The following is a 27,532-nucleotide window of genomic DNA, read 5'->3' as shown; positions in this document are numbered from 1 at the left end:
AATAGTTTACAGCAGTGATTCCTTTGTCATGTGGAATCGAGGTATAAAGTGATTCCACATCAATGCTTGCCAGGATACTTTTAGGATTTATAGTGAGGGTTTCGATTTTACGAAGAAAGTCCATCGTATCACGGGTGAATGACGGTAGACTAGAGACAAAGTCACGGAGTACCTTATCAAGGTAGATTCCACCGTGATGTGTCAAAGAATCAATACCCGATACAATGGGACGCCCTTTCAGGGGGTGTATCCCCTTATGAATTTTGGGGAGGCAATAAAAGGTGGCCGTTTGAGGGGTTTTTGGAAGGAGGAAATCATATTCAGTCTTACTGATAACACCCTGTTGGAGGCCCTGGCCGAGAACTTGCGCAAGTTCGGTGAGGAATATATCAGTCGGGTCCACAGGGATTTTTTTGTAGTTATTTTTGTCATTCAGCAATGTCATGCACATTACCTGATATTTAAGATGGTCCAGAAGCACCAGATTGCCACCTTTGTCTGATTGTTTAATAACCAGTTCCTTATTGTTTTCCAGATTTTTTAGGGCCCGAAATTCTGGTGCCGAAAGATTTGAATGGAGGGGCATATCGTGTATTCCCTCAATGTCTGCAATGACAAGGCGTAAAAAGATATCGATATGTTCGGTGCTGACAGGTGGTGGCAGTCTGGTGCTTCGTGGCCGTAGTTCTGTGAATGGACCCCTTCCTGGGACCCTCGTTCCCTCTTCACAGAGATCCAGTAAATTTTGGAAATCTGGGAAGTCGTCTGGGCTGATTCCCAAATCCAAGCATGTTTTTTTATTGTAATTTTTAAAGAATTTATGCCATTTCAATTTTCTGGCGAATAAATTCAAATCTTTTACCCAGGTAAAGGTATCGTGTTTCGTTGTCGGGACAAAAGACAGACCTTTTTGGAGTAGGTTGATCTCCATCGGGGTCAGGCTATACTCCGATAGGTTGATCACCTGTAGCTGATCTGTCAATTGTTCCGGCTGCGGTCCCTTGCCCTTGTTTGGTATGCGGCCTGGCCCTTCGCTAAAAAAGAAGCAGAGGAAGATGAAGAGGAAGGTGAAGGAGGATTGGAATCCACCGTAGGGGGGGCAGAGATTCCAGTTTTGTTTTGAGGTGGACATTGATAAGGAATATATTGGGAGGGATTGTCCATTTGTGTATGATATTGTGGTCCTGATGGTCCGGGTCCTTTGTTTCCAGAACCCCGTCCTCCCCAATAGTTTCCTCTCTGTCCCCTTTGTCCTCTCCATCTTTGACCTGGCCCTCTCCCTTTTGAATAACGGCCACCTCTAATGCTTCCTTGCGTAAAGGGGATACTAGTAGGTTCTGGGTCCGAGAATTCTTGATCAGAGGATGATATCTCTGAGTCGGTCACTGGGATTTTAGTGCTCAGAGTGGTGTAAGCTCTATTATCTCTGAATTCACCCAGATCTTTAATGAACTGACGATGTTTTCTCTCCTTCATGAGGTTCTGAAATCTTTCAACAGCCGATTGTAATGAAGATTCCCTTCTATCAAAATCGGGATCTGATTTGAGTTTTAATGCTGACTCAATAAGTCCCTTTAGTTTAGAAGAGGTGTTGTCAAAGATTTGTTTTTCCTCACCAAGGAGAAGTGACATCAGTCTAAGAGAACTACTAGTGATCTCTTGTTCCCACTTGGATATAAGTTCTGGAGATTGGACACGTTCAGCTGGTCTAAGGGGAATGCGCAGGCCTCTAGGTATAATCTTATGCTCAAGGTAATTTTCTAGGGACTTGATTTCCCCCCAGGATTTAATATTGTCCTTGTAACCCTGATATAAATCTTTAAACACAATTTTACAACTGGCTGCGGACGTTAATCCAGCAACCTCCCTGTCTGAGAAAATATCCTTGACTTCGTTGATAAGGTCCTCAGTAAAAATAGTACCCGTTAGGAAGCTGGCCATGCTTAAATTCAAACAGTTGCCTAGTAAATAGATTTTTATTAGATTTTATTATCACATGGGTTTAAATAGTTTTACTTTTTAGAATTAGTGATTTTTAAAAATACCTTTATTAGTGATTATGTGGGTATAGGTATGTATATACCGACAGAATGTGCTACAGTTTCACAAGAAATTATATATGAATATTTCTTATGACTGGGGAGTAGTAACCCCTACAACAAAACATCTAGTGATACAAAATATCAGTAGGTCTAGGAACTTCGAGGATCCAGTTGAGACAGGGTCTGAGGAAAAGGGCAGGGCAGACACAATGCTTACCCTACAGAGCCCTCAATAACTGCTCAGCCCAGGGTGACCCCCTGATGGTGGGGGTTCCCTGTCCCCGAACCTAAGACTAAACAAATCCCTAGGTTGACCCTAACCAGGGAAAGATATAAATAAAAGATAACTATAATCACGGTAAATCGTAAAAAGGAGGGTGGTTTAGTGTGAAAAGGGTCACCACCTGCCCCTTCCGACGGATTAGAGATAAGATTGAAATTCACATTTAGATTAACAGAGTGAAAAAAGCTTTCCTGATAATACGGAAATCATCATTCCGCTCGTTAATACAGTACGCACGGTTTTTTCATAGAAATATACACATCTTAAAACATATACCACGACGCGTTTCGCCTGTATATAATCAGGCTCATCAGGAGGTAGGTAAAGAAAAGGACAGAGTCCAATTTAAGATGTAGATGCGAATAGTAATAAATGGATGATAAATAAAATGATACTTAGCTACCGATGTTCAACAAGGGGGCGTGGATAGGGCATTACCAGAGGGCATGATGGTTACAACCATAGAAGATATACCTAGAATGGGGTTAAAATCAATGTATGGAGCGGACATTTAGATCAAAAATCGCCACAGCTCTAGGCAAACACAATTGTAAAGACATTTAGGTAATCTATATAAACTTACATAGTAATGGTGCTTGGCAAAGTCTCCCCCAGTGGCCTGATTTGGGCCCAGGTACTGTGACACTAGAAACACAGCCCATTTATAAGGTCTGATTCTGGCTTCCGGACGCCGGAAGCACACTTCCGGTTTCTTGGACCGCATGGTGGAACGCATCGGAGCTCCGTATACTACGTCACTTCCGGCGCCGTGGAACGCATCGTGAACCGCATATGGCTCGATGCCGGCGCCGGAGGACAGCTGGGGCCGGTAATCAATACAGATACGATCCAGAGGCTATTAAATTGGGGGAAATAGGCCAGTAAGGATTTCATTAAGTGGATATATAATATTGAGAACTATTAATGATTACATCCACGACAGGGGATGTGGCACAGTAAACAGGGGGAAACATAAAGGGCCCTCAGGGTCACCCACCCTCACTCAAAGAATGTTATCACAGGACGAGTAAGAAATAATAAAACGGGATATAAATTGTAATATAAGAAAAAATACAGAACTGCCTCTAAGGTAATTTCATTTAGAATTAAGAGGTACCAGGTAGTATTTATAGATATGGGAAATCGATAAATTTTGAACCCATTCGTCATATGGTGCTTTTCGCACTGATAGGCACAGAAACCCGGGGTCACATACCAATAATTTAGTGACCAATTTACTCAGGAAGGTCAAAATTGCCCCAGACAAGGAGGGTATTTAAATAAAGCATGCAAAGTTTAATCTTTCATTCAGACCAAGGGGGGACTGGGATTGAAAACGATAGATCCAGGAGGACTCTTTCTGGAGAATCCTTTTATCCCAGTCACCCCTTCTCTCAGGAAAGGGCACCACCTCCAGGACTGAAAAACGAGCCAACCTTACATCGCCTTGGTGGCAATTATTAAAGTGATTGGCCACTGGAGTATCTTTGGATTTTTTAATATCATTCAGGTGTTCACAAATTCTTCTTCGTAATTCCCTCTTAGTCTTGCCAATGTAGTCCAAAGGGCAACTACACTGGCAAATATAGACTACACCTTTGGTTTTGCAGTTGGCAAAATCACGGATCACAAATGGTCGCTGAGTCACTGAACAAATTATTGTTTTAGATGAATTGATGAAATTGCAGGCCTTGCAGGAACCGCACCTGAAAACACCGAGTGGTTTACGGTCTAGCCAAGTGCCCTCCCTTTTTGGGCCATCGTAGTGACTATGGACTAGCCGGTCTCGTAGGCTTCTTCCTTTACGGTAAGTTACCTGAGGATAATTCCCAATTGCCTGTGTAAGGTCGGGGTCCATAGTCAAAATCGCCCAGTGTCTTCTCAGTATCGAGACCACCTCCCTGTTCCCGGAGTCAAAAGTGGAGATGAGACGTATCAAATTATTATCGATGTCCCTTGTTCTTGGTATTAGAAGTTCCTCTCTTTTCTTTGACTCTGCGAACTGGAAGGAGTCCCTGAGAATCTTAGATGGATAACCTCTTTCTCTCAGCCTCTTCCGGAGTTTTCCTGACTCTTGATAGAAATTACCCCCTGAGGAACAATTCCTACGAACCCGCAGGTATTGTCCCCTTGGGATCCCCTTTTTGACCGCAGTAGGGTGGTGGCTCTCCCAGTGGAGGATACTGTTGGTTGCCGTAGGCTTACGGAAAACCGAGGTATTCAAAGTCCCCTCCACCTTGGTGACCACTACGTCCAAAAAGGTGATCTGTTCCAATTGGGTTTCATAGGTGAAACTCAGGCCGATGTTATTCTGATTAAGGCCGTCGATGAAGCTGTGAAAGGCTGGAATACTTCCCTCCCAGATCAAAAAGACATCGTCTATATAACGAGTCCAAAAAGAGATGTTTTCACTCCACCAGGGGTGCTGATCTGGGAAAACGACAGTGTCCTCCCACCAGCCCAGGAGGAGATTCGCATAAGTGGGGGCACAGGAATTTCCCATTGCGGTCCCCCTGAGCTGGTGGTAGAAACAGCCGTTAAACAGAAAAAAATTATGGGTGAAGGATATATTCCAGTAGTTGTAAGATAAAACCATTATGTGGGGTAAACTGAGTTCCTCTCGTATTGAGGAAATAGTTTACAGCAGTGATTCCTTTGTCATGTGGAATCGAGGTATAAAGTGATTCCACATCAATGCTTGCCAGGATACTTTTAGGATTTATAGTGAGGGTTTCGATTTTACGAAGAAAGTCCATCGTATCACGGGTGAATGACGGTAGACTAGAGACAAAGTCACGGAGTACCTTATCAAGGTAGATTCCACCGTGATGTGTCAAAGAATCAATACCCGATACAATGGGACGCCCTTTCAGGGGGTGTATCCCCTTATGAATTTTGGGGAGGCAATAAAAGGTGGCCGTTTGAGGGGTTTTTGGAAGGAGGAAATCATATTCAGTCTTACTGATAACACCCTGTTGGAGGCCCTGGCCGAGAACTTGCGCAAGTTCGGTGAGGAATATATCAGTCGGGTCCACAGGGATTTTTTTGTAGTTATTTTTGTCATTCAGCAATGTCATGCACATTACCTGATATTTAAGATGGTCCAGAAGCACCAGATTGCCACCTTTGTCTGATTGTTTAATAACCAGTTCCTTATTGTTTTCCAGATTTTTTAGGGCCCGAAATTCTGGTGCCGAAAGATTTGAATGGAGGGGCATATCGTGTATTCCCTCAATGTCTGCAATGACAAGGCGTAAAAAGATATCGATATGTTCGGTGCTGACAGGTGGTGGCAGTCTGGTGCTTCGTGGCCGTAGTTCTGTGAATGGACCCCTTCCTGGGACCCTCGTTCCCTCTTCACAGAGATCCAGTAAATTTTGGAAATCTGGGAAGTCGTCTGGGCTGATTCCCAAATCCAAGCATGTTTTTTTATTGTAATTTTTAAAGAATTTATGCCATTTCAATTTTCTGGCGAATAAATTCAAATCTTTTACCCAGGTAAAGGTATCGTGTTTCGTTGTCGGGACAAAAGACAGACCTTTTTGGAGTAGGTTGATCTCCATCGGGGTCAGGCTATACTCCGATAGGTTGATCACCTGTAGCTGATCTGTCAATTGTTCCGGCTGCGGTCCCTTGCCCTTGTTTGGTATGCGGCCTGGCCCTTCGCTAAAAAAGAAGCAGAGGAAGATGAAGAGGAAGGTGAAGGAGGATTGGAATCCACCGTAGGGGGGGCAGAGATTCCAGTTTTGTTTTGAGGTGGACATTGATAAGGAATATATTGGGAGGGATTGTCCATTTGTGTATGATATTGTGGTCCTGATGGTCCGGGTCCTTTGTTTCCAGAACCCCGTCCTCCCCAATAGTTTCCTCTCTGTCCCCTTTGTCCTCTCCATCTTTGACCTGGCCCTCTCCCTTTTGAATAACGGCCACCTCTAATGCTTCCTTGCGTAAAGGGGATACTAGTAGGTTCTGGGTCCGAGAATTCTTGATCAGAGGATGATATCTCTGAGTCGGTCACTGGGATTTTAGTGCTCAGAGTGGTGTAAGCTCTATTATCTCTGAATTCACCCAGATCTTTAATGAACTGACGATGTTTTCTCTCCTTCATGAGGTTCTGAAATCTTTCAACAGCCGATTGTAATGAAGATTCCCTTCTATCAAAATCGGGATCTGATTTGAGTTTTAATGCTGACTCAATAAGTCCCTTTAGTTTAGAAGAGGTGTTGTCAAAGATTTGTTTTTCCTCACCAAGGAGAAGTGACATCAGTCTAAGAGAACTACTAGTGATCTCTTGTTCCCACTTGGATATAAGTTCTGGAGATTGGACACGTTCAGCTGGTCTAAGGGGAATGCGCAGGCCTCTAGGTATAATCTTATGTTCAAGGTAATTTTCTAGGGACTTGATTTCCCACCAGGATTTAATATTGTCCTTGTAACCCTGATATAAATCTTTAAACACAATTTTACAACTGGCTGCGGACGTTAATCCAGCAACCTCCCTGTCTGAGAAAATATCCTTGACTTCGTTGATAAGGTCCTCAGTAAAAATAGTACCCGTTAGGAAGCTGGCCATGCTTAAATTCAAACAGTTGGCAGAAGGACCTTCACTTCGCACGGGTATATTTCATCTATTTCATTTAATGTTTCTGTGTGTCGTTAAAAGATATCCACAGTATCCCCCATAACAGTGACATCTACAGCACCACGCCCCCTTAACAGTTAACTCCACAGCCCCTCACCCCTTAACACTGCCCCCCCCACAGTGCCCCGCCTCCTTAAAATGGGACCTCAACAGCAGCCCATCCCCTTAAAGGGGTTGTCCGGGTTCAGAGCTGAACCCGGACATACCTCCATTTTTACCCCGGCAGCCCCCCTGACAGGAGCATCGAAGAAGTTCATGCTCCGATGCCCTCCTTTGCGCAGGGCAAAGGCATTTTTTGGAGATCTGGTGACGTACCGGGGCTCTCAATGGGGCTGCCGGAAGCCCGGTGACGTCACTGGCACTGATGGGCGGGATTTATCGCTGCCTTAGCCAGTAAAACGACTAGGGCAGCGCTAAAGCCCGCCCATCAGAGCTGGTGACGTCACTGAACACACTGCCGGGCGGAAGTTTCCGCCCGGCAGTGTGTTACTGAAAACAAAAGAGACCTTGCCCTGCACGATTTAGCGCAGGGAAGGGAGCGCATCGGAGCATGAGATGCACGATCAAGTGGATGAGGTGAGTAATGTTTTTATTATTTTTTAACCCTCAATTGACATTGGACTTTGCATTCTGTATTAAGAATGCTATAATTTTCCCTTATAACCATGTTATAATGGAAAATAATAAAATCTACACAACACCAAACCCAAACCTGAACTTTAGTGAAGAAGTCCAGGTTCGGGTCTGGGTACCACATTCAGTTTTTTCCTCACGCACATGCAAAACGCATTGAATTCGCGCTGAAAAAAAAGTGAACAACGGAACGCAATCGCAGACAAAACTGACTGAAATTGCAGCCTACTGCACCCAGAACCCAGAACGCATCCGGCCCTTACCCGCGACGCCCGTGTGAAAGAGGCCTAACACCATGCGGTGTCAAAGGGTAAAAGGTATCAGCCTGGCCAAAAGGAGTAATAAGGGAGCAGGTCACCTCCTACAGCGTCCCTAATCCTCTACCTAACTCCTCACCGTATGAGCGGACCCCGATGGTAGGACGGCTCATACTCTGGATTCCTAGAGACCCTGAGTCGCCCTTGTAATCCCTCACCAAGGAGCAGGGAAGAGACGACCTGTTCATCCCAGTCATGGTGGAACAGGAGTCTCTATCTGAGGCCAGGCTGCAAGGAGAGGGGAACACATACAGCATAAAGAGATGGCAGGTAAGCGAAACCCATAACACACTTACCTGCCACAGACACACTGACTGGAACCCGTGCACAAGTGCTGCTGTCCACACCAACATTAAAGGACACAGCACAAACCACAACCAAAAGTGAGACAGGGGAATGTCTAGCAAACATGCTAGACACCAAACATCACCAGCCATGTAACACAACACAAGACATACAACACCCTGAACATAACCCATGCAAACCAAAAGATAAAAAGGGAAAGAGACACCATAATAACATCAATGACCACAAGGGTGGCCCTCACTGGACAGATGGTAAAAGCCAGGAACAGTAAACCACCAGCATACACCAAGGCTGGAGGAACACCTAGCTTCAGGCATCCAGCAGAGGCTAAATAGTCCGAGCAGCCACACCCACACACACATAAATCCAGTGTTCACAAAACACTAGGAAGGGAGTTAACCCTTCCAACACCAGACAGAGGAAGGAAGCCACTTAAAGGGGAAGTGCACACACAAGCATACCAAACCACATGTTACCACCGGCAACAGCATGAGTGGAAACCAAGTCACGGCAATCACCCAGAAGGCCGAGACACTGCCACCGCATGCTCTCACAGCAACACGTTGCTGCGGGCAACCGCAAGTGTGGCAACAGTGTCACAGCGCAAACCAAAGGCTGTGACACCTATACAGCATCCCGCCCCTTAACACTGACCTTTATAGGGGAACGTCCCCTTATCTGTGACCTTCACTGTTCCCTGCCCCCTTAACAGAGACCTCCACACCACCAGTCCCTTTAAAAGTGACTGCCACAGTACCCCGTTCCCTTAACAGTGACCTTATAGTCCTTTCTGACTTAACAGTGACCTCCACAGCAGCCACTCCTTTAATAGTGGCCCCTGCCCCCCTTAACAGTGACCTCCACAGTGCCCGCCCCTTTAACTGTGACCACCACAGCAGCCACCCCTTTAATAGTGGCCCCTGCCCCCCTTAACAGTGACCTCCACAGTGCCCGCCCCTTTAACTGTGACCTCCACAGCGGCCTGCCCCCTTAACAGTAACATCCACAGTGACCTCCACAGTGCCTGCCCCTTTACCAGTGACCCCCACAACAGCTGCCCCTTTAACCCTTTAATAGTGGCCCCTTCCCCCTTAACAGTGACCTCCAAAGCAGCTGCCCCTTTAATAGTGGCCCCTGCCCCCTTAACAGTGACCTTCACAGTGCCTGCCCATTTAACAGTGACCTCCACAGCAGCCTGCTTCCTTAACACTAACATCCACATTGAACGCCCCTTTAACAGTGACCTCCACAGTAGCCTGCCCCCTTAACAGTAACATCCACAGTGAACGCCCCTTTAATAGTGACCTCCACAGTGCCCGCCCCGCAAACAGCGACCTCCACAACAGCTTCCCCTTTAATAGTGACCCCTGCCCCCTTAACAGTGACCTCCACAACAGCTGTCCCTTTAATAGTGGCCCCTGCCCCCTTAACAGTGACCTATACAGTGCCCTGCCCTTTTAAGGCCAGGGCTACATGACGACATGTGTTGCGCAAAATTTTGTCGTACTATTGTCGTGCAACAATTTTTATAATGATAGGGTATGGTGTCACACTGCGACATGCAACATGCTGTGACTGCGACGCGACAGTCGCAAAAAATCCATCCAAGATGGATGCATGTAGCAGCGTAGTTGTGCCCTATGTGTCGTGCAACTTATTGTTGTCCTGTAGCCCTAGCCTAAATCTGACCTACAGCAGTGAAGTAAAATGGCTGGGTTGTTATGGAAACCTGGAGTAAAACTGTGTGTATGTGGAGACTTAGGGCCTGCGAGCTTCTATTGGCTGATAAGGGACATGTGACCGTGTGTATGGCAGTTGGGATATGAAGAGAAAGACTTGCAGGCTTGTATTGGCTAATGCAGGTCATTTTTTGTGAATATCTCAGGAACGGTATGTCCTAGAGAGCTGAGACCTCGTCTAAAACCTTCCCGGACACCTGATGTACCTGTGTGCCAAATTTGGTGAAGATCGCTCCAGTTGTTTGATTGCGCATAAAGAACAGACAGTCAGAAACTCATTTTTATGCTGCAAATGGGGATTTTATTGTTTTAGTCAGTATGTCTAGCTCAGCCAGATCTGGTAATACTTACGTGGCTTAGGATAGAAGCAGTAAGTGAGGGAGATCCGCTCATCTTCCTTGCAGGCATCAGTGAGAGAACATGGAGAGAGGCAAGAGATCCGGAAGCTGGTGAGCACCGAGCCCTCACTGGGATATATGGTGCAGTCTGGCACCTCTGGAGCTGGCAGGGCGCTGACAACCGTCACATCCTCTCCGTATTCATGAGATGTCTTGGCTAAAATAAACCAAGTGGGTGCAAATATTTCAACATAAGAACAAGGAAACGTCATTTATGTATCTAACCTCAGGCAGGGCACTGGCTGTACTTAAAGGGACCAGCCGTGTATGGAGATTCACTGGAAGTGATCCATGGTATGGCTGCCTATGAGTCACAATCCAAATTTTTAACTACGCCTTGGGGTATCTATCTCCTATCTATCTATCTATCTATCTATCTCATATCTATCTATCTATGTATCTCCAAAATTGGAAAAATGGGCAGCACTCTCCAAAATACAAGCAGCTCCACTCACTCTTCTGTGTCTTCTCCGTAGTCGATCACCTTGTCCTCCCTGGGAAGCCGCAGCCTGCTCTTGCCAGCATGCACACTTCTTCTGGCTCTTAAAGGAACAACACGCGTTTACCCTAATCTTCACTTGCCCATGACTAGGCACTTCAGGCACCTTCCCCAGGTGGGAAAATGTATTTACACCAGACAACTGACAAATCCACATCTGCTTCCCTTCACAGAGTATATTATAAAGCTGAACATCTGCAGCCACCACTAAGGGAAAACTCAACGCTCAGGAATTTATTCCGTTACCAGTAACTTCAATGGAAGCTGTAAATAATCTCTACAAACTGAGCTCCCCCAAGTGGCGGATGATGGAAAAATCCTGTAAATCTATGTCTGGAACAACAGAAGCTGTTAAACCTTAGGCCCCTCCCCCCACAACAATCGGGTGACAGCCCCTATGGTAGGGATGCCACTGCTCTCACTTACCGACCAGCTTTATTCTGACAGCACCTTCAGGATGGTCCTTTAACAGTGTGCCGTTCAGCACCAGGACGGACAAATCATTTTGTAATAGCGTAAAAGAACTGGTTCTAAAATCACGTAGATGGCAGACAGCAGGAAGAGTTTCAGACTGGAAAGAAGTGAGATATCAGGAAATTAGGACTCACGGACATCATAGACGGAAGTCTATGCGATTCTATAGAGATACTGTGAGCCAGTGGAAGGGCTATGGGTAAGGTTTTATAATCATGTCTCTATCTTACCCACTATAAAGTTATACCCCACAGAACACTGCAATCATAGGTTACTTTTTTTTAATATTGACTCAATGTCCGTCTGATATTGAACCCATTCAGCAGCCTTTTTGTAAATGCCTTAGGCACTTGCTTCTACTGACCCTGCTAATTGTTGCCTTTTTTATAGCATTCTCTGTATAACTGTGTATACAGAGAATGCCATCAGTCACTGAGAAGACAGCCCCTGTGTACAACTGAGCTCAGAAAAGGCAGAGAAGTAAAGGGGTTGTCCCATGAAAAATATTCTACAGTTTTCAAACCAGCCCCTGGATCTGAATACTTTTGTAATTGCATGTAATTAAACATTTAGCATAACCACTGAGTTATTTAATAAAATGTATCTGTATAGCGCCACCTGCTGTTAGTTTTTTCTTCTTATTTCTTTCACCTGCTCACTGGGATAGCCGCACATGCTCAGTTTCATCCTTCAACTGCCTCCTGAGCTGTGATAGGGAGAGTATGGACACGCCCCCTGAGCTGTGATAGGGAGAGCATGGACACGCCCCCTGAGCTGTGATAGGCAGAGCTGAGATACGCCCCTGAGCTGCAGCGGAAAAGACACTGCCCTTGAGGTGTCAGCTTGATATAAATCTAGCAGAGCAATGAATGTGGAGATCTCTGGATCCATCTCAGGGGTGCACCACCAATGAGGCCAGGTGAGGCGGTCGCCTCAGGCAGCACCAGGTAGGGGCAAGAAGGGGGGCAGCGGAATAGCCATGGGGAATAAGCGCTTTCATTGTGGCAAAGGGGTTAGGTTAAGAAATTGGCATTGGGAGGGGGCGCCGTTTCAGTTCTCGCCTCAGGCAGCAGAAAGGGTAGGGGCACCCCTGATCCGTCTGAGGTACAAAGCTGGTTCTAGCTTTGTTAGAAAGAGATTGTCATGTACTGTATGATGTCTGATTTTCAGTTTTGACATTAGTCATGGGAGGACCCCTTTAAATGTTTCAATTCATTCATCTTCTCCCACAAAACTATATATCAGTCTGCTCAGCTCCTTCTGCTCTATAACATGCGGCCTGCAGATTTAACTGGATTATATTAATGGCTTTTAAATCAGACAATAAGAAGATGCCTATGTGAAGCCAAGCTATCTGCAAGAAGCCCCCGCAAAGTCCCACTGTTGAAAGACATGTGCTGAAGAGGTTACAATTTGCTAAAGAGCACATTGACTGGCCTAAAGAGACATTTTGTGGACTGATGAAAGTAAGATTGTTCTTTTTGGGTCTAGTGGCCGGAGACAGTTTGTCAGACGACCCCCAAACACTGAATTCAGCCACAGTACACTGTGAAGACCGTGAAGCATGGTGGCGGAAGCATCATGATATGGGGATGCTTCTCATACTACGGTGTTGGGTCTATTTATCACATACCAGGGATCATGGATCAGTATGAATACATCAGAATACTGGAAGAGGTCATGCTGCCTTATGCTGAAGAGGAAATGCCCTTGAAATGGGTGTTCCAACAAGACAACGACACAAACACACCAGTAAACGTGCAACATCTTAGTTACAGACCAACAAGATTGACGTTATGGAGCGACCGGCCCAATCCCCGGATCTTAATCCAATAGAAAACTTGTGGGGTGACATGAAAAATGCAGTTTCTGAGGCAAAACCAAGAAATAGAGAAGAACTGTGGAATGTGGTCCAATCATCCTGGGCTGGAATACCTGATCACAGGGGCCAGAAGTTGGTTGACTCCATGCAGCACAGATGTCCAGCAGTTCTCAGAAACAGCGGTTATACAACTAAATATTAGTGAAGTGATTCAAAGGAAAGCAAAATCTTCAAACATTTTTCAGTTTATATAGTAAATGTTTGAGTTTGTAAAGAAGAATACAAACACTTTTTTAAACACACTGCTATTATTTTGAAAACAACTGTGAATGCAGTTAATACAAGGCACTTACCAATATATTGTAATTGTCCATATTGACTCCTTTGCAGGCTTGATTCATTTTTCCATCACATTATACACTGCTTGTTTCCATAGTTACAACCACCCTGCAATCCACCAGTGGTGGTCGTGCTTGCACATGAACAACACAGCTCCAACCTACGCGCGATCTCACGATCACGGCCACCAGAGTGGATGTCGCTTTTTTCTATAGTGTGCAAGCACGACTACCAAGGCTGGATTGCAGGGTGGTCGTAACCATGGAAACAAGCAGTGTATAATATAAGGTGATGGAAAAATGAATCCAGCCAGCAAAGGAAGCAATATGGACAATCACATTACATTAGTAAGAGCCTTGTATTAACTTTCTGTACATGATAAATGTTGTTTGCTGAAGTGAGACAATTTCTTTAAAAAGTTTAGGCTTAAATTACAATGATCATCAGTAATATTGACATAGGCCATTTGTATCGCTCCAGTTATTTTGGGATTACAGGCTTCCTGGATGTGGCAGGTGCATGTGGTTCCAGACACGCAGAGCTCTGCTACATGTGAAGCATCTTGTGTGTGTGTGAGACACTAACCTTCTGTAAAGGGCTCGTATCGATATACCAGCTATATGTGACACCATGGCAGTTTTCACAAGCAGCGCTGAACACCACAGGCTCTGAAGTGTTCATATTCCTGCAGTTAGTCTCACATCTAAAAGAGATTAAAGTGACTTTTTAACATATTAAATGTCCATGAGTCCCCCGTCCTGAATTTACATCATAAGCAGGTATTTGCATCATAAGCATCATAAGCAGGTATACAGTAGCACTGTATTCCCTGCACTGCTGCTGTTCTGCCATATTACTTTTATGGGGCAGACGTCAAGACTGCAACATCCATACTCAGCAGGGCCGGACTGGCCATAGGGCAGACTGGGCATTTGCCCAGTGGGCCGGGCCGCCTGGTGAGCCGGGCCGAACACAATCAGCTTAGCATTAGCCTGATTGTGTTCGGCCAGGCAATGGCTATGGGGCCCTACGCCACTGGGGGCCCGGGCCGCCGGCGGAGTTTTTTTAATTTTTTATTAATGTGGCAGCATCCGGGCAGGAGTGGAGATGAGCGCTTCCATTGTGGAAGCGCTCATCTCCATATTCATTTGTATCGCCGTCCTCAGGACACAGATGAATGGAGCAGGGGAGAGGCGTCTCCCTTGCCCATTCCCCTGATAGGCTACAGGCCTAGTCCCTGTAGCCTATCAGAGGCCGGTGCAGGCGAAGCAATGACGTCATCGCGCGCACCGCCCGAGCCGTACAGCGCGGGACACAGGCCGGAAGAGGCCTGCATCGCATCGCTGACAGCAGCATAAGGTAAGTATCTGAGTTTATTGTTTTTATTATTTAATTTTATACTATACTGTGGCAAGAAGGGGGGTGGGCACAATATAGGGGGGGGGGGTCGGCACTATGGAGAAGAGGGGAAGCAGCACTATGGGGCCATATATACTGGCACAATATGGGGGGGGCACTATGGGGCCCTATATACTGGCACAATATGGGGGGGACACTATGTAGAAGAGGGGAAGCACTATGGGGCCCTATATACTAGCACAATATGGGGGGGTCGGCACTATGGAGAAGAGGGGAAGCACTATGGGGCCATATATACTGGCACAATATAGGGGGGGGCTATATACTGGCACAATATGGGGGGGCACTATGGAGAAGAGGGGAAGCACTATGGGGCCCTATATACTGGCAGAATATAGGGGGGCCCTATATACTGGCACAATATGGGGGGCACTATGGAGAAGAGGGGAAGCACTATGGGGCCCTATATATTGGAACAATACGGGGGCACTATGGAGAAGGGAATCACTATGGGGGCCCTATATACTGGCACATTATGGGGGGGCACTATGGAGAAGAGGGGAAGGAGCACTATGGGGGCATCTACTGGGGGCCCTATATACTGGCACGCATTATAGGTGGGCACTATGGAGAAGTGGGGGACAAGAGCACTATGAGGGCATTATATAGGGGCATTTAATACTGGCACCCATTTTGATGCCACTATGGGGAAGGGAGGAAAGGAGCATTATGGGGGTATCTATGTGGGGCAGTCTATAGGGGCATTTTATAGTGCCACATTATGGAGGGCACTATGGAGACGGGGAAGGAGCACTATGGGGGCATCTTCTGGGGGGACTATATAGGAGTATTTTATATTGGCACAAATTTTAAGGTCACTATGGGCATCTAAGCTCAACTGGTGGCACTAAGTGTTTTTTTGTAGTGGCACACAGTACGGGTCATTGGAACACTTGAGGGCACTCTGGGGACATTGGCTCTACTGGGGGGCACTAAGAGGATGTATTTCTTTTTTTAATACTGCCACACAACGGGTCATTTTCTGTACTGGTGCACATTATAAGGGGGGGGGAGGGTTCTACTGTCACACATTATAAAGAGAATTATTACTATCGGGGCATTATGGTGGGCTTTATTACAACTGGGGGACTATGGGAGCATTATTACTTGTGGGACACAATTATTGTTGGGGGCACTGTAGGAGCACTATTACTACTAAATGCACTCTGGCAAAGAAATAATTACTATTGTTTGGACTTTGGGAGCACCATTACTTTGGGGGCACCCTGGCACAGCATCAGCTTAGCACAGTTCTTTTTGCAGTATAGTTTTGGGGAGCACAGCTTCTCAGTATTGGGGGTGCATGATGGGATGTTAATTGGAGGATGATAGAAAAGTAGGAAACTATGATGTCTGTCAAACTCTGCAGAGACGTGAGATGGCTGAAAGAAATTATCATGGCGGTCTGGTCTGAATGGAGACGATGAAGAAAGAGAACATCCACATCAGAGGAGACGTCACTGGATATAAGAGGTATGGGGCGCTGTATTAGGCTACTTTCACATCTGCGATAGTGATCCTGGCGGCTGTTCCAGCTGAGAATTCACTGGATCCGGCACTGCTGGATGCTGACAGAATGCCCGCCAGCCCCATTAACTATAATGGGGTACGGCAGAGATCCGGCCACAATCTGGGAAAAATGCAGAGAATCAGCGGGACATAAACCGCTGCATGCTGTGCTTTGTGTCCAGTCGATTCCTTGCATTTTCTGCCGGATTAGGTGGCCGGATCGTACTAAGACCCCTAATGTCACCTGGGGACCCCCAAAGAAGCTTGTGTGTTGGCTGAAGCCTTCCTATCTTACTGGTGGCTGGCCCTGCCTCTCAATTGTGCTTCCGGTTTTGGCCCCGCCCCTAGACTTCAAGGGGGTGGGGCCTGTTGGGGGTCATGTGATTGGGCTGCTCAGTGAAAAATGCCCGGGCCTATTTTTTGTCCCAGTCCGGCCCTGATACTCAGTATTGTACGAAGCCCTATGTTTTCTGTCAACTCATGAATCTACAAACTATAAAGACCATATAGAGACGTGCAGGACGAGGTCTCAGTGTCCATTCACACAACCGTATTTTCGTCGTGTGCATAAATGTGATGTAATAGCTGTGGAACCTAATTACAGATTTTACAATGTGGCCAAGTTTTAAGTTACACCTTTTATTACTACTATAAGGCTATGGACCAGGAGTCCACACGGGGAAAATGCTTCTACAGTGGATCGCAACACGAATCTGTGGTGATTCAGCAGTAGAATCAGCATGTGTTAGATACAGAGTTTGCAGCAGATTGTGCTGCACATTCACAGGGGGTTTACATTGAATAAAATCTGCCACATTTCCAGCAAATAATGAACATGCTGCAGATTTGTAAGGGTCCATTCACACATCCGTAGTGCATTGCGGACCGCACATCGCCGGCACCCCTATAGAAATGCCTACTCTTGTCGGCAATTGCAGACAAGAATAGGACATGCTCTATTTTTTTCCGGAGCTGCGGACCGGAAGATCAGGGGCCACACTCCGGAAATGCGGATGTGGAGAGCACATAGTGTGCTCTCCGCATCCATTTAGTCCCTATAGAGAATGAATGGGTCCGCAGCCGTTCCGCACAATTGCAGAACGGGTGCGGACAACACTTGCGGACATGTGAATGGAGCCTAAATCCGTCGCAAATTTGTTTTAGGGTACTTTCACACTAGCGTTTTTCTTTTCCGGCACTGAGTTCCGTCCTAGGGGCTCAAATCCGGAAAAGAACTGATCAGTTTTATCCTAATGCATTCTGAATGGAGAGTCCGTCCCTCAGGATGCATCAGGATGTCTTCTGTTCAGTCTTTTTGACTGATCAGGCTTTTCAGAAAACCGTAGCATGCAGTATTTTTACCTCCGGCCAAATATCGTGAACACTTTGACTGAACGCCGGATCCGGCCTTTTTCCCATTGACTTGCATTAACGCCGGATCCGGCGCCGTGTGTTCCGTCAAAACGGATCCGGCTTTTGCATGTTAAACCCGAAAAATAGGAAAAAAAAGTTAAAGTCCATAAATGGCGGATCCGTTTTTTCCAATGCATTTTTCCATTGTGATCGAAATCCTGATCAGGATTCAAATGTAATCAGTTTTCACATGTTTTTCCGGATCCGGCGGGCAGTTCCGGTGTCGGAATTGAACGCCGGATTCAAACAACGCTAGTGTGAAAGTAGCCTTAAAGTTACATGAGTATGGGGGTCTTTACTGCAATTTGCTGCGAATTTGCTAGGGCTTCAAATCCAAAGTGTCTGGAATATGTCCACTTCTTTAAAAACCCAAATCTTCTATTACAACAGGGTGTATCGATGCAGATCCCAAATTCTATGTAACTCCGTCATACCTGATTTTGGGTTGGAACTGAACCTTGGAGGTTACATAGAAACACTGCTCATCTTCCACAGGGTCCTCATCGCTATAAGTCACAACGGCCCGGATGGTGAAGGCAGCATTGGGAGGTGGGAGACAGCTAGCAGGGATCACAACCTTATATGAAGTCACGTCAATGAGATTTTGCTTCACACACTCAAACCACCCAGACCAGCAAGATCCTACATAAGAAAGCATATAGGTTACGTACTGTAATGCAACCATAGTAAATAATGGGTCTACTACAAAAAATAGAAATTTGTGAAAAGTCACTTACCGCATGCCCATGTGAAATTAGCACTAGTATTGGCTGGCCACTGCAGAGTAACGTCAGAGAAGGGGCTGATATTTCTGCGAGGTTCTATACGCATTTTTATCTTCTCTTTAATGAAACCCTGTAAGTCAGGATTAAAAAAGATAATAAATACAAGCTGACATTTTAAATGTGATTTCAAGGCTTTGTACAACTTTGGGTGCAATTTTTTTATAATTGCATTGTTACTCATTTTGAGTTAAAATATATATTTTTTTAATTGGTCTTTATTCAAAATTTGGAGCTCTTTTTTCGATATAGAGCTGGGATGCTCTTGTAGCACCCTTTGGATTTTCTGTCTTTTCCATCAGACCAGGAGCTGAAGGGCTCCTTATCTCTGCTCTCTGACATTATAAACACTCATTATAGCTCAGTTCTTATCTTGCTGATAAGAATGTGGCTTAAAAAAAGTGTTTATGACCTCTCAGTAGTTTAGAGATAAGGTTAGATGACCGGCACAAAGTGAAAGTGAAAGTACCAGTCACACAGCTAGAAAAACAGTTAACCCTTTGTGACAGAACAGCTCAATATTTTTAATAATAGCCAATTGAAAAAAAGATTTTTAGCCAAAAATGAGTAACATACAATCATAAACAAAAATTGCCTCCGGTGTACATAGCCTTTAAAGGGCCAGTCTTACCCCAGATATTTCCTTTAAAGAGGATCTGTCACCAGATTTCACAAACTGCATCCATTATTAAACAGAGGTCCTAGGCCTGATGAGTCTGGTGTACTTACTTTGAAAATGACAGAATGACAGTATACTCCTTTATGAAAGTTTCCTACCTGATACTAAAATGAGTATAGTATGAGTACATGACATTTGTATTGTTAAATCTGGTAACAGATCCAGATTTTTTTTTATTGATGTCCTATACTTGGGATAGGCCATCAATACCTGCTGAGGTGCCACAGTAGCTCTGGAGCAAGATCTACACAGCTCCATCTATAGTGTAGTGGACGGAGCTGGTTACTGCATCTCTGCTCCCACCTTTGGGGGCATTTTTTTTATTTCATTCTACTCATTTTGGGCTACAAATCATTTTTAATTGGTCTTTATTAAAACATTTCTGCCCTTTCTCTGTACAGATGTCAGTCTCAGTGTATTTGTACAGTAACAGACAGAAGCCCTGATGGCCATATGTAGCCTTAGGGCTGTTTCACACGAGCGAGTCCATTGCGGGAATCACTCTCCGTGTGTGATCCTCCGCTCTGGACTTGCAGGAGCGCACGGCATTATCATGATGTATAATGCTATGTGCCTCTGCTTGACCTTATTTCTACAGAATCATACCGACAGCTTTATGTCACTATGATTCTGTGGAAATAAGGCCATGCAGACACATAGCATTATAAATCATGATAATGCCGTGCGCTCTTGTAAGTCCAGAGCGGAGGATCACACTCACACACGGAGCGTGATTTCCGCAATGGACTCACTCGTGTGAAACAGCCCTTAATCTCTGAATTCCCTACAGCTCATAAACACTCATTATAGCGCAATTGTTATGAAACTTAAAAAGGGGATGATAGTGACAATGAGGCGCAGCGCTGGTGTCAGATCCCCGCCTTTAAGATTTTGATGGCCTATCCTGAGGCCATCAATATAAAAATCCTGGACAACCCCTTCTATATGAGACACACAAACAACTGATTGCTATAGGTCCAGCGACTAATACTGATTGTGCTGACTTTAAGATTTGTCTACCTATCCAGTTCCCCTACAACAGCTGTTTAAAAAAAAAAACTTGTATTAATTAAACTGCTAACCTTAAATCAATAAAGTGCTCTACAATACTTACTCTTCCCTCTTCACTTTGTCTTTCATGTTTTTCTTCTTTTGCTATTTAAAAAAAAAAAAAAAGAGAGAGAGAGAGAGACACAAAAAGAAACTTTGTAAGTGTGAAGTTGTATTGTTTAGCCGGTAAAGGGGCTGTCCCAGGAATCATATTATTATTATTATAGCCACTAAGTTATTCAATGAAATCTATCTGTATAGCGCCACCTGCTGTTTGCTCTTTTTCTGATTTCTCTGTCCTGCTCACTGAGATGGAAGCGCATGCTCAGTTCTTTCAACTGCCACCAGCTACAGCAGACAGAGCTGTCTCACTTCAGCAAGTGGCATTTATCATGTAGAGAAAGTTAATACAAAACACTTACTAATGTATTGTCCATATTACAAGCAGTGTATAATGTGATGGAAAAATGAATGACAATGGACAATCACAATACATTAGTAAGTGCCTTGTATCAACTTTCTCTACATAATAACAATCCCTTTAACATCCGGAACGATGGTGGATCAGGCCCTTTTGAGGTCCTGAGTCATTCTGCAAACATTTGAATGAGGCACCTTTAGAAAAATGCGTTATTTTGTTGCTGGTTCTCCTTCAAACAAGGAGAAAATGTCATCGTAAGCTTCTCCAATTTGCAGACATGGAGCACAGGGGCATGTGGACTTGGCGCAGCTCACTAGACACTTATACTTTTCTCTTGCCTACACCACCTTTTGGCTGGGGCACCCAATAATTTAGAGACAGACGTAATAAATTTGTCCAACCCTATGACTCTTCTTAGCCGGGCTCCTTTTTATAAACAATGTCAAGGTGTCAAAAATGTACAATAAGACACAATAAATTTAGGACACACCATGTACTTTTTGGTTGCACTTTCTTAGTAAATTTCCCCCAATTTTGCATCAGTGCCAGGGTGAGAAATGCCATCTGCTAGATTCCATTACCTTTATCAGGGTTTTCTGTCACTGTAACGTTCCCGATATTCAAGCTGACGTTCGATACTGCATTTCCAGCAATCACTGTGACCATATAAACTCCTGTGATGTGCAACATTAAATTAAGGATATAGAAGTATAAATCATATATAATCTCAGTCATCTGTAGGTGCCGACATATTACTTCCGTACAATAAAAGATACGAAAACCAGAGAAGAATGGTACAAAATACCCTTTCAATAGGTGTCAAGAAGATCATGACAGGCAGGGAACTTGAGGTGGGCCTGGAAAAAGACAAAACTGGCCCCATGTTGTAGGCAGGTCCAAATTAACAGAAAAAAGGGCAACACAAATAGGCAGGGACCACCGAAGTACTACCATAGTTCAGCACAAAATACCACCCCAGCAGAAGCAATACGCACAAGACACTGCCGTTCCCGCTGCAGTATTCAACTGTACCACCATCCTGTGGAAGATGATACAGTTGAGTTCAGGAGGGCACCTGCGGCTGTTGTGCAGGCACAATAAGTACCAGATGCGCCTAGCATTAATTAAAGGGGTTTTCCTCTGGATAGGTCATCAGTATCTGATCGGTGGGGATCTAACACCCGGGACCCGGACAATCAGCTGTTTAAGAAGGCACCAGCGCTCGCAGTAGCCTTCTTTCAGCCTTTCCCAAGCCAGTGACATCATGTTCATCAGTTCCATTGCCTAGATGCTGCTTGGAATTATAGAAGTGAATGGGGCTGAGCTGCAATACCAAGCATAGCCACTATACAATGTACAGAGCTGTGCTTGGAAAGCACGGAGAAAGCCACAGAGCTCACAGGAGCGCTGGTGCCTTCTCAAAACAGCTAATCGGAGGGGTCTCGAGTGTCAGACCCCCACCGATCAGATACTGATGACCTATCCAGAGAATAGGTCATTAGTATTAAAGTGCTTGAAAACCCCATTATGTATCTGGCTGGTGGCCGTAATGATGGCTTGATTGTCCCCCTGGGTAGTGGACCACCAGGAAATCAAAACACAATACAAAATGATTACTAGTAGATTATTGTACCTGCTGTGCCAATGGTAATATTGTATACATGTGGCTGGGTGGTCAGACATTGCCCCGAATGTCTCATGGTATCATTAGATCCTGTGATCTCGATCATTACATCAGCTGGCAATCCATGAGAGATGGTGACGTTTATCTGCAATTCTTTCCCTGCTTCCAAAGTGGCGGTGGATAAGTGAGCTTGTAGGCCGGACACCGTCTCCATTAGATGTATGGTGACACTAGCGTTGAGCTGCACTGAGGTTTTGTGACTAGATGCAATGATCTGCAGCTGGTGAACTCCTGGGCCAATAAGCCTTTGAGATGCAACGTCCAGGGTCAGATTATGAGGAGTATCTTGAGGGTTAAGCCTGGTCTCCATTAAAGTCACATTGTCATGTACAATAGAGATGTTCATGTCGCTACCTAAATTAGTTGAAGAAGAAGAAGACAACCAGTTTACACGTTATATGCAACTTGAAAGCAGACAGACGTTAGGATTGCCTCCTGCAAAACATGGACATCTCTGGACATCCATATAATGTCCGGGTGTGCCCATTTTTTCCAGACCCTGTCATTTAAATGGATGAGTCTTAAAGCCCCCATAGATATCAGTGTATATTTAGCCAAACAAGCTGAAAAAGTTGGGTTTGGCCGACAATCGAATCTGTGTGGGAAGCTCCTGACCCTCCCCCGACAGATGATGTTGGGGGAGAGAAGGATTGGGTAGAGTGAATATTTTCGCCTGATCCTTTTGATCTACCAGGAGCTTTCTGGCAGTGGTTCCCTCCCCTCTCCCCATTGAATACACCTTTGGCTGAATGAGTATGATTATGGTGGAGGCAGAAGAGATACAGAAGCTATTGAATGTGTATGGCCGTCCATAGATAGAAAATGGACAAGAATGGTACATGCAAATGTAAAAATAAACTGTTTGCGTGCATGTAATCCTAATAGTCTGGGGATGAATAAGGAGCAACCAAACATCCCAGTAAGCATAAAACCACACGGTCAGGTTTCCCTATGCAGTTTTGGAAGCCAAAATCAAAATTGGATCATAAAAGGAAAGAAAGTACAAAAGACAGATACGACTTCTCCTCTCTTTTAGAGTACATGCACAGGACCGTTGTGTGTTTTGCGGTCCACAAATCGCGGATCCACAAAACACGGATGGTGTCTGTGTGCGTTCCGCAGTTTGCGGAACGGCACGGACAGCCTTTAATATAACTGTCCTATTCTTCTCCGCAAAGCATGGACAAGACCAGGACATGTTATATTTTTTTTGCGGACCACAGAACGGAGAAACGGATACGGACAGCACACAGAGTGCTGTCCGCATCTTTTGCGGCCCCATTGAAGTTAATGGGTCCGCATCCGAGCCGCCAAAACTGCGGACCAAAACAATGGCGTGTGCATGAGGCCTTAAATTCACTCCTGGCTTTGGCTCCCAAAACTGCATAAGGAAACCTGACCGTGTGGTCATACCCTTACAGCTTATCTCAGAGGACTCAAGGTTGGACACGGTAAGGTCATACCTGCCAAATTCTTATTTTCTGCTATTGGAATGCTGGGTTGTCTCCGGCTCCCATCAACAAAAATCTACTCCTTATGAGTAAAAAAAATCAGACACAATTGTAACTTCCACAGAGTTCTGAAGAATGAGTTATCTGGGATCACTTCTCAGCTTGGAAAGCATAAAATCTCATAAATTTACGCCTTTTTAATAACCTTAAACTTTAAACTTTGGCATTTACACAGGTAAGTACACAAAATATAAATATATCATATAGATATCACATCAATGGGTATTCCAGGAGCTGGAGAACCCAGATTTATCAGCGTCAAGAGAAGTTATAAGTGACACTGCACAAATTGACATCAATAAAAAGTAGAGCGGGTTACTGGAGAATTATCCGGCTGCCCCATACTAGGCATTCCCCATCAATGAAGCATGCCACGGTTTTGTCTTCTTGGATTCATATGACCCAAAAAAATAAACTCTGTACGCATCAGTATGAAATCAGAGACATACCGAAGGCTCCGAAAAACTGAAAGCGTACCTGTTGTTTCAGGTGACATTTCATAAAAAGCTATGTGAGCGTACATGAGGAAAAACACTATTTCTGGCCATTATATTAATTCTCAGTTTTCCTTAAGCTCATGGGTGCAGACCAGCTGCTATGGTGTCTCCCATGCACAGCACACATACAGAAGAAGATCTTGCTCCCCTGTCTCTCTGTAGCACCCTCATAAACAGCAGCATGGGGGACATTATACCGTAGTAGTACTGAGCAGTGTAGCTGTAAATCCAGCATTGGGGTGAGGTAGAAAACTTACTAGAGGCTGAGACAGTGTTTGTTTGTGTTATTCTCACCTTGCAACTGCTTCCTTCCTCCCCCCTCAACTCTCCATGCTATAGGCAGCATGTAACCTGATTTCTCAGTGAGCTGATAATCCCTCTCCTTTCAAGACAGATTTTAGCTGTGAACTGAAGGTGGATTTACACGGCACGAGAATCGGGCAGATTATTGGAAACAACCGTTTCTGCGAAAGGCCGTTCCCAACAATCTGGCCATGTAAACGTGCCGTGATCACCCGATGAACGAGCGAAACACTCGTTCATCAGGTGATCCTGTTGTTCATGCAGGATTTTTTCTCCAATCTCAGTCAGACCTGTGGCGCCCTTCTGTGCCCTTCACTCGTGATCCCCTTATAGGTGAATTTCCAGAAGGGGAATCTGTCTGATTGACACACTCTAATTTTTCTTTTTTTCCTCTCATCTGTTCATGTAGGCACCACCCATCACACGATTTGCAGCTCAAAAACCATGATTCTGTATAAGGATGAAGGACCACTATAGCGCTATATATGTAAATGCTGCAGTCTCCTTCAATGAACAAGCAGCTGACTGTCAGGAAGGAACGCTCCCTCAGCCCATGTAAATCCAGCTTGAGGGTGAATGATCAATTCAAGAAGCAGGGTGAAGAGAAGTGGCTCATATAACAGCAAAGAAGCATTTTTCTCTAATAAGATATATTAGAAAGTTTCTTATAGTCAGTTGTACTATTGAATAACGCTATGTTTTTTGAAAGCACAGAGCTTACTGAACTATTTACACATGCACTGTATGTTATCCAATGTCTTGTCTCTTACCTGTGTTCATTTCCACCTGAATCCACAAGGTGTCTCCGTATACAGTTCTACAAGCGTCATCTTGGGACTCATGTTGGCTAAAACAACCAGTAATGCTAAGGCTGCCAGTGCTTTCCTCTATGATGATATTTCGCTGTGCCATCACATGCCATTCACTGGTCGAACATTCTACAAACACAGTAAAGTCTCCAGGAGAGGTGTAGCTGTGGACTATACTGCTTGACGCACTGAAAAATAAAATAGCACAGACAACAAAGTCGACCGTAAGAAAATCTTTTTGATTGTGATGTGGCATAGCTATATATGTTAGGGCTAGTTTTACACCAGCACGAGACATCTCCGGCAGGCTGTTCCGGTACTCCCAGACGGTACCTGATACCTGCTGGCAGCATTAACTATAATGGGGAGCGGCAGAGATCCATCCGCAACTCAGCATGTTTGCTGGATATTCGTCAGTCCCCATTATAGCTAAAAAAATTCAGTGTGGCATCTCTGCATGAGTTGACATAACCTTAAAAAAATATATTGATGTATATGTCTTCCCTTTAGGGTCCATTCCCACATCCGTGTGTGTTTTGCGGATCTGCAAAACACGGACAGTGGCAATGTGCGTTCCGGGGAAACAGACGAGGGCAGAAATGGAGTCAATTAACAATCACCAATTAACAACATTATTCAACATAAAATGAGAAGAAACCTCCTCTGAGTCTCAGTCACACCCAGTCAAAGGGAAAAAGGGGGACATTTATCAGGACTGGAGCTTTCTGCACCTGTCTTGATATCCTGTGCACTGCAGAAGTATGAGCCTAATTTATGACGAGGTCGTAAATTAGGCGCATCCTCCTGCAGTCCTTTGCGCCTAACCAGAAATCTATGACAGCTCAGACCTGCCGTACATTCCTGGCTTCATTTATCCCTGAAAATTGGCATAAATGAAAATACATTTGTAGCTGTTGTTGGCCCCGCACCCTTCCCCGCCCTTGCCACACTCCCTTTTAAAAAAGTGACGAGGATGGTGAAAAAGGGGAGATGTGGCAATTCTTTTGCAAGTCGCACCTGTGACTTTTTAATGCCACTTTTCAGGCATAAAGGGAATGAAATCCTCCCCCCCCCAAGTGTTTTCTTGTCCATCCGGATGCACCCTGGTGGTAGAGGTGACAATAATAATCTGTACTGTTGTATGAGACACTGACAAATATTTAGAGGGTTTTCCAGGACACGGAGATTGACGGCCTGTCCCCAGGATAGGTCACCGTTATCAGATCACCCATTGATCTGCTGTTTCAGACAGCTGCGAGTGTCGGAAACTATACAGTGGACGGAAAGGCTTCGGGCACTGTGCAGTTTCCAGCGCGGGGTACTGCGGTTCAGTTCCCATTCATTTGACTAGGAGATGAGCTGCAGTGCCCTGATTTGAACATTGCACAGTGGAATATGTAGTTCCTGGTGCTGACGGCTGCCTAAAAGAGCTGATCGCTGGGGGTGCGGATTGTGGGACCCCCAACGATCTGATACTGATGACCTATCCTGAGGTAAGGCCATCAATATCTGAGTATCGGAAAACCTGTTTAAATCTTTTTAGAGCGAGATCGTTGATCCAGGGAGTTATTCTGATTGCCTGATTGGAGTCGGGAAGGAATTTTTATTCCCCTAAAGTGAGGAAAATTGGCTTCTACCTCACAGGGGTTTTTTGCCTTCCTCTGGATCAACTTGCAGGATGACAGGCCGAACTGGATGGACAAATGTCTTTTTTTCGGCCTTATGTACTATGTTACTATGTTACTAGAGCTCATTCAGACGGCTGTATGCTGTCCGCAAAAATGCGAATCCATTTTTTTGTGGACAGTTCAGCATGTTCGCAAAAAAACTGATTGCATTCCGTATTTTTCTGACCCATAGACTTCAATGGGACCACATCCTGATTTCCACTGACAAGTATAGGACATGTTTTATTTGTTTTGCGGAGCCATAGAATGGAAGAAAAGGGCCCCATAGACGTT

At 45.0% G+C, this 27,532-nt stretch overlaps 1 protein-coding gene across 1 annotated transcript in view; it reads right to left on the bottom strand.

Moving 5' to 3' along the window:
- The window catches only part of PKD1L2 (polycystin 1 like 2), a 99,301-nt gene that overhangs the window by 48,522 nt on the left and 23,247 nt on the right, over window positions 1–27,532 (bottom strand). The window contains exons 7-15 of the mRNA XM_044269298.1: window positions 25,533–25,759; window positions 22,401–22,805; window positions 21,349–21,441; window positions 20,411–20,451; window positions 18,573–18,690; window positions 18,270–18,477; window positions 14,080–14,197; window positions 11,286–11,430; window positions 10,314–10,517 (exon numbers count right to left, since the gene is read on the bottom strand). Coding sequence (XP_044125233.1) covers window positions 10,314–10,517; window positions 11,286–11,430; window positions 14,080–14,197; window positions 18,270–18,477; window positions 18,573–18,690; window positions 20,411–20,451; window positions 21,349–21,441; window positions 22,401–22,805; window positions 25,533–25,759 — 1,559 coding nt within the window. The remainder of the gene's footprint in view (window positions 1–10,313; window positions 10,518–11,285; window positions 11,431–14,079; window positions 14,198–18,269; window positions 18,478–18,572; window positions 18,691–20,410; window positions 20,452–21,348; window positions 21,442–22,400; window positions 22,806–25,532; window positions 25,760–27,532) is intronic.

Source organism: Bufo gargarizans, chromosome 10, assembly GCF_014858855.1.
Source record: "Bufo gargarizans isolate SCDJY-AF-19 chromosome 10, ASM1485885v1, whole genome shotgun sequence".
NCBI lineage: Eukaryota > Metazoa > Chordata > Amphibia > Anura > Bufonidae > Bufo > Bufo gargarizans.
The sequence above is the reverse complement of the archived record's forward strand: the minus strand, read 5'-3'. Positions and strand labels throughout refer to the sequence as shown.